This window comes from Lactuca saligna, chromosome 9 (genome assembly GCF_052625555.1).
Source record: "Lactuca saligna cultivar CGN05327 chromosome 9, ASM5262555v1, whole genome shotgun sequence".
NCBI classification, from domain to species: Eukaryota; Viridiplantae; Streptophyta; class Magnoliopsida; order Asterales; family Asteraceae; genus Lactuca; species Lactuca saligna.
Genome location: NC_136425.1, coordinates 73,381,969 through 73,390,231, shown reverse-complemented (window position 1 = coordinate 73,390,231; position 8,263 = coordinate 73,381,969). Strand labels below are relative to the sequence as shown.

At 30.2% G+C, this 8,263-nt stretch overlaps 1 protein-coding gene across 1 annotated transcript; it reads right to left on the bottom strand.

The window, feature by feature from the left end:
* Nucleotides 1–6,011: 6,011 nt before the first annotated feature.
* Nucleotides 6,012–7,328, bottom strand: LOC145017442 (tropinone reductase homolog At5g06060-like). The gene is made up of 4 exons (XM_078975473.1): nt 6,944–7,328; nt 6,633–6,849; nt 6,437–6,543; nt 6,012–6,348 (listed from the first exon to the last, which is right to left on the bottom strand). The coding sequence occupies exons 1-4, from the start codon at nt 7,247–7,249 to the stop codon at nt 6,172–6,174; spliced, it is 807 nt and encodes a 268-aa protein (XP_078831599.1). The 5' UTR covers nt 7,250–7,328; the 3' UTR covers nt 6,012–6,171.
* Nucleotides 7,329–8,263: the final 935 nt, after the last annotated feature.

The window sequence follows — 8,263 nt, the reverse complement described above, 5'->3', positions numbered from 1 at the left end:
TCTAAGCTTTTGTACTTGGCCTTAAGAGGATTTATGGCACCATTTGGTACCATTTCTTGGAGTTTACGGCCATAGAACATCTTGGGCTGTAAACTCCCTCAAACATGGGGTTCTAAATGTTTTAGCTAGTCCATAACTCATCTAGGTACTTGTCAAAATTGTCCCTTGGCCTTAGGAAGTGTTTAGGGTGTCCTTTGACCCCTTTAAAGGAGTTTACGGCCCAAGAATTTCTCTTGGCCGTAAACTCTTCAACATATGTGCTTTCCTTATGTTTTCTAGGTCCTAGATACTTTAGGGTATTTGTCTAACATGAAGTCCAAGCCTTTGGGGGTGATTAGGGCACTTTTAGCCCTTGGAAAAGGGGTTTACGGCCCAAGAAATGTTCTTGGCCATAAACTCCTATAAACTTATGATTTTGAAGTGTTTTGATGTCTAAAATAGTCACAAGCATATGAGGGTTAAAGTCCTTAGGCTTAAGGGGGTGAGTTAGGGCACATTTGTCCCTTGGAAATGGGGTTTATGGCCCAAGAAACCCTTGGCCGTAAACTCCAAAATCCTTGTGATCTTGGATGATTTTGGACATGTAACAATGTTATAAAGCATATAACAAGTATTAAAACACATCTAGGGAAGTAGAATCACAATCTGGGATGAAAACCCAAAGATCCGTGAGAGAGAAATGGGCTTTTCTCTAAATGGAATTCAACTAATGAACCAATTTGGTTCAGAATTCTATTTATAGTCCTGAGATTTTTGGCAGAAAATATTTCTAATCTTGGAATGGATTCTAATGATTCTAGGATAATGGAATTTACAGTGTTGCACAAAATCCTAGTGCAACCACTCTCCTAATACCCCTTTTTGGTGTAAAACCCTAAAACTGCCAAACTTATATTCTAAGTCTGAATTTTCATTGTAACTGCTCTACTTCTATTGGATTGAAATGGTTTGATTAGTATGGAAAATTTCAGGTTGTCACATTTGTTCCAGGTACATCGGAGCCCAAAGGCAAAGGCAAGGCGTGATGATGCGGCAATGGCTTGGAATACATTAGTTACTAGTTATTCAAACAACTATACCTGCATTTGTAGTTGACGAATTATCTAAGTGGGAGATTGTTGGATTAGGGTGTCTAAGGTCTTAACTAAATTTGTATAATTAATTGAATAATAGTAAAGTCCTTTTTGGGTTGCCCTCATAACTGGGAAAATGACATGGATTGATCATAAGAGAGAAATAATTAATATGTTAATATATTATGAGATTGATATATTAGTCAGAAATGAAAAATTATTAATTTAGAATTAATCATAATTAATTTAATTAATTGTGTTGGATTAATTAGAATTAATTGTTGAGTCTAAGGGTAGAATGTATTTGTTTAATAGTTGAGCAATGAAACATTCTAGAACATCCTTGCTAGGGACGGTTTTAGGGAGCCTCCTACAAGGGTTCCCGAAGTTTTCTTGGTCACCAAGGAAACTAATAAGGAAATAAGGAATATTTTATGAATCTTTAGGATTCAAATTAGGGAATCCTACAAGTATAAATACGGACCTCCATAAGACTCAAAGAACCCTACAACTTTAGAACGAATTTCGAAATTCTCCTCTCTCTCTCTCTCTCTCTATTTTCAATCCTAGGGTTTTTGTGTGATTCATTAGAGGCTTCCGCTTTAAAAAAAAACTTTCGATCTTTGTTTTTAGCTAGGTTATTTAGTAGTTTCAAAGTATATTGCTATTATGAGAAAATATATAGAATTGTTTCTTGGATTGCATGCACACAAAATTAGTTATGTGAAATTCCGCAAGTACATAGAAGTAATATAGAAAACCCATCTTAATATTTCTCATAGGACTTTTGAAGATTAGATGTCATTGTAGCAATCATAATGCAAGCGACTTTAGTGACATCGTCAACATGTTGTTTGTGCTCATCAAGTTCCTCATGAGTAGCAGCTACTTCATTGATTTCTAGAATAGGGGTATCGAGAACATACTCCTTGTTCTCATAACGAAGTGTTATCTTCAAATTTTGTATTTAGTCCATATAGTTTGGACTAGTAAGCTTGTCTTTTGAGAGGATAGACAAAAGTGTTAAGTTTGAGTTATGAGTGGGTCGTGGAGGAGGAAGAAGAACATCACTATTTCCAAACATCTAAATAAGAGATAAGATTTTAGTTAGTTGATTATTACTTAATATTTTAACAGGAAATCTCCGAAAAAGACCCAATAATTTGGGAAAATTTTTAATAAAGTCCAAAAAAAATTTAACAGAAAAGTCTCGACTATTAATTTTTGAATAGAAAGTGATGGGTTTTAGCCATAAGAACTTTCCTATGTGCGCATGCAAAACCCTAATGCTCGGATCTAGGCTTTCTAATTAAACATGCTTTGAATCCAAGACTTCTAATGGCTAATTAGGTTAAATAACAACATTGAAATAGATCCAGAATCATACATTTGGATTCCTTGTTGATCTTGTTGTCTTGGAGCTTCTAGAGTCACAAATATCACTCCTCTAATGGCTTACAAACACCAATAGCAAGCAAGATGATTTAGGAGAGAGGAAAGGGGAGGAATTCGACCAGAGTATCTCTACTTTAGATGGTGTGTTGAATTCCCTCACCCCTAGGGTCTATTTATACTTGTAGACTCCTTAAGGTTACAACCTAAACCCTAATTAGATAATCTTCTCTTAAGGCTATCCAAATCCATTCCATAGATAAGTCTTTGGACGATTTTAGCTATCCTATATCTCATAGAATTCGTCCAAAGCATATCCCAATGGATTTATAGTCTAAAGTTTAACTATCAAACAATTGACAGTTTATACCCTCTTATTTAATTAATCTCTTTAAGTCACCAAATTAATTCCAATTAATTTATGACTTATATTAATCAAATAACCATATATTATTCCTTATAATATTTACTCTCTTTTTAACAAATCATCCATCAAGTTGTTATGGTGAAGGCAACCCAAAAGGACCATACACAACCGGATCAAATACTTGCCTATTATAGTTGCAGCCTTAGACACTATTCCAACAGAAAGGCCCAAAAAACAACTAATTTATTCATTTTAACTGTTTTTGTCATGTTCAACAGGTCAAAAGACCAAATTATTAATTTTTGCAAACTAATAGGAATTCTTTTGCAGATTTTGACAAAATTTGTATAGAATGTATAAACGTATTTTTTACATATTTATGTGTATATATATATATATATATATATGTTTACGTATTTTTTATGTATTTTAAATGTATAAGCGTATTTTCTAAAGTATTTATATGTATTTTTAAGTATTTTACATAATTTTTTATTTATTTTTATGTATTATGTATTTGTATGTATTCTTACATATTTATGTATTTTTGTAGTTTTGTATTTAGATGTTTATGTATTTGCATGTATTTTAAATGTACACACACACATACATACACACACACACACACACACATATATATATATATATATATATATATATATATATATGCATATTTAACTGTATTTTTAAGTATTTTACATATTTTATATACTTTTTATGTATTATATATATATGTGTGTGTGTGTGTGTTTGTGTGTGTGTATGTGTGTGTGTTTTATGTATTTATGTATGTTTTTTAAGTTTTTTATATAGATGTTTATGTATTTTTATCTATTTTAAATGTATACCGGTATTATTTTTATGTATTTATGTATTTTTTTACTTTAAGTGTCTTCACCATCTAATCTAATTCTGAAAACTTCTTCGATTATGTCTGGATAGTTTTTCTACACACCCACATATTTTAACATTTTCCAATTCGGTTATCTTGAAATCATACATCGAATTAAAAAGTAAAATAATAGCTTATACACATACGAAAACCTATAAGCAAAAAGATTTTTGATGTTTAATTCGAAAACTTATAAATTGTTATTTTATCTTTTAATTCGATATTTAATTTCAATATAAGCAAATGTGAAAGCTTAAATTATATGGGTATATAGCAAAAGCATCTAGACATATATACTCAGAGAAGCTTTGAGAAATAGATGAAATGGTGAAGACGACTTGAAATAAAACAATACATAAATACATAAAAATAATACGGTTATACATTTAAAATTTATAATAATACATAAACACATGTATAACATTAATACGTAAAAATACATATAAATATGTAATACATAAAAACCATATAAAAATAAATAAGAGAATATGTAAAAATACTTAACAATACATAAAAAAAAGTACATTTATATATTTAAAATACATCAACATCTATATAAAAAAACTTAAAAAAGCATATAAGTAAAAGTACATATGAATATTTAATATATAAAAAATAACACCTAAAAATACATAAAAAAAAATAAGTAAAAGACTTAAAAATAAATATAAATATGTAAAAAAAAATACGTTTATACATTTGAAGTATATAGAAATACATAAACATCTATATTAAAAGCTTAAAACAATACATAAATATGTAAAAATAAATATAAATACATAATACATAAAAATAACAAATAAAAATAAGTAAATAATGTAAAATACATATAAATACATAAAAAACTAAATTTATACATTTAAAATACATAAATATTCATATAAAAGCTTAAAAAAAATACATAAATATGTAAAATGCATATAAATACATAATATATATAAAAAATAATACATAAAATATACAAAAGCTATGTTAAATACTTAAAAATACATATAAATATATAAAAATATTTATTTATCCATTTAAAATGTATAAAAATACTTAACATATACATATATAAACTTTAAAAAAATACATAAATACATAAAAATAAATAAAAATACATAAAAAAAATACGTTTATGCATTATATAAAAATGTTCATGAAATCCATGGAAAAATTATCATTATTTTGAAAAAGTAAACACTTTGGTCCCATGATATGCTTTGGAGGTCAAAAGAGCTAAAGTGAATCAATTAATCGATTTTTTTGGGTTTTTGTATTAAAAAAATTAAATAGTCTTTGAGTTTTCTGTTCAATTTTTTTCATAACATTATTAAAAATTTTCCTAAAATATTTGGATTTTTCTGATTATTTCTCATATTTTAACCCAAATTAATATCTAAGGATAGGAATTAGGATTCACAAATACAATTCTAAATTAATAAGAAGAATGTCGTAATCTAATTGCGCATTTATTTTAGATAAATAAAACACTTTACAAATTAAATGATCAATGATTTCGGTAAATTTTCGGAATAAACTACTCAAAAATTGCAAAATTAAAATGCAATTAGTTAATGTGGTTCGGTATCTTAGAGCATCCACAATGGGGAGTTTAATAGAAGAGTTGAATGAGATGATATGCCTATTTGTCATTCAATGGATACAACTCTACCATTGTGAAATGTCACCTTAACATTCAATGGATTTGGAGTTCAATGGTCATTGAACTCAAAAGGAAAGTCTTTAAATCTTTAAATAAATATTTTTTTAATATGTTCCATTGAATTTATAGAGTTTAATGCATTGTGGGATAAAAATGAATAGAATTGTATGGAATATTGAATGTTGATGTGACACTACATTGAACTCTATAGAGTTCTATAGAATTCAATGCATGCATTGTGGATGTGCTTAGAAAACAAAAAAGAGAGAATGAATTTTATTACACCAAAGAAATTAATCAGACCTAAACAGCTAAACTACGTTGAAATTTGATCAGTCATTGTAAGACATCATTCGTGTTTTGACTACAGAATAAAAGGTTCTTCAAAAATGAAACTACCTCACGATTGTTTCACAAAAACATGCAAAATCATTCTTTGTTTTTATCTATGTCGTTTTCTTGTTTCAGCACCCTTTAATAGATATCTATATATCTTTACGTAAGGACATCATTCTTTGATATTTAAAGAAAAAACAAGCCATTTTTTTTTACTTTTGTGACAATCCACCAGTGGATTTGGACGTGAAGTGTCACCACTCACCACCGTCAATTTCAAGTACTAGTTTACTAACAGTGACATCCACAAACTAATTTACAGTTATGGTCCTTGAGCTCTAAAAAATATAACATAGTGTTCATAATTACACCAAACATAACAGCTGTAAGTAAATCACGAGCCAAATTATTTTAATAGTTTACTTAAAGAAACAACTTGATTAAGTCGAACCATTGAATGCACTCACGAGAATCCATTGACTGTAAATCCACCATCAACAGCAATGGTTTGGCCAGTGATGTAAGAAGCAGCAGGCATACAAAGGAACGCTACGAGAGATGAAACTTCATTTGCTTCTGCAACGCGTTTCAGAGGAGTTCTAGATGCCACAGCTTCCAGAAACTCCTCGCTTTCAAGAAGCTGCACATACAAAACAACAAGGGAATCACAACATTATCAATCAGTAAAGATAAAATGGAAAGATAAAGAAGTCATATTAGTATATTACATGCTCGGCGAGTGGGGTTTTCGTGACCCATGGTGCTACACAATTAGCCCTAATGTCATCTTTACCCCATTCACATGCTAAATTCTTTGCAAGCTGATTCATTGCACCTGTAGACGCAAAACTAACATTAATTACAACCAATCCGTTTTCTTAAGATAAGCATTATATATGGCGCCAAACAAGCCAACAATCATACCTTTGGTGGCACTGTAAATAGACCCAACAGAAACGTGAACAAGACCTGCAACAGATGAAATGAACACAATGTTTCCACCTCCAGAAGCTTTTAAAAGAGGATGTGTAAGTTGACACATATGGTAACAAGATTCCAAATTGGTAGCCATGATCATGGAATACTCTTCTGGGGTAAACTCTAACGTAGTTTTAAATATATTTGTCCCAACATTGTTGATCTACAGGAGACAAGTTTGTGGAAGTAAGTCTTCTGATTCATCTGAAAGAAAAAGGGAAGAACTAGAGTTTCGGGTAAGATATGGAAGAACTTACTAGGATGTTGAGTTTGCCACCGAAAAGTGTTGTGACTTTTTCCACAAACTGTTCTCGTTGGGGACGAGAAGATAAGTCGCAGACGGATCCAGTGACCTTAAAACCCTTGTCGGACCATTCTTGTAAGCGTTGGTTAAGTACAGATTCATTACGTGAGCAGGTGTACACTTGTGCTCCTAACTCCGCCAGTTCCTCCACCACAGCATAGCCGATCCCAAGTGTACCACCGGTGACGACGGCAGTCATTCCGGCAAGTGACCATCTGGAATTTCCGATTGCACCGGAGAAAGGTGCGGCGGTCGTCATGCTCCAATAAGTGTATCTCCTCTCATATTACTTTATTTTTATCCTAACAAAAGAGTGCAAATATGCCACGTGGCAAGTCAGCAGCCCCTCCAAGCTAAGTGATCTTTCGAAAATGCCCTTGCGTACTACTATATAACCTTGGCCTTTAAATCCGTGATATGCATTTCTTGAAATTTTACTGATTTTTTGCATTTTACCTGTAGAAACATTTAAATGATTAATTCCTTTTAAATAAGTATAATGCTATTTAATTCAGTTTCTTTCAAAAATTTATTTAAACATTCGAAACAGTTGATCCTTTCTATCTCCAATATCAAAAAATCAGGGATCGAGTTTATACATGAACATTCTTCATTTGTCATTTGCCTTCTTTCTCTTTCAATTCCATATGAGATATAAGAGATTGGTCAATAGGTTAGCTATTTCCTCGTATTACATATTTTTCAATCTTTATTTTTATTGTTGCCTTCAATTAATAATTTTACACTCCTTTCATGTTTTGTTATATATTTTTCTCGAAACCTTTATATCTTTTCTTGTTTCATCTTATTCTTCCTTTCGAACATTTGGTTTACATAAATTTTCTGTGTTAAATCCATGTTATGTTTAGCATTTACCAACTTTTGCTTGTAATCGCATCAAATAACATTTTATTTTGTTAATGTTCCAATTTTTAGCAATGTTCATCATGTTTAATTTCATAACTCTTATCATTTTTTTGTTGTGTTATTTTTGAAATAAAATTCATGGAGAAGGACCATATGGTCTTTTAAAATAATTTTTAAATTGACCGATTTATCTCGCTGGATTTTTTTTTTTTGTTCACGGTTTTGTTTTAATTTTTTTTTATTTACAAGGCTCATTCATGTTTCTCTAATTGCATAGAAATAACATTTTACTTGGTAACTTGTTCCATTCCTTTGGATTTTTAAGTCCAGGGACATGTTTTAACTTTTTTATTTACAAGGATCATGCATGTTATTGTAATTGCATAAAATAGCATTTTACTTGCAT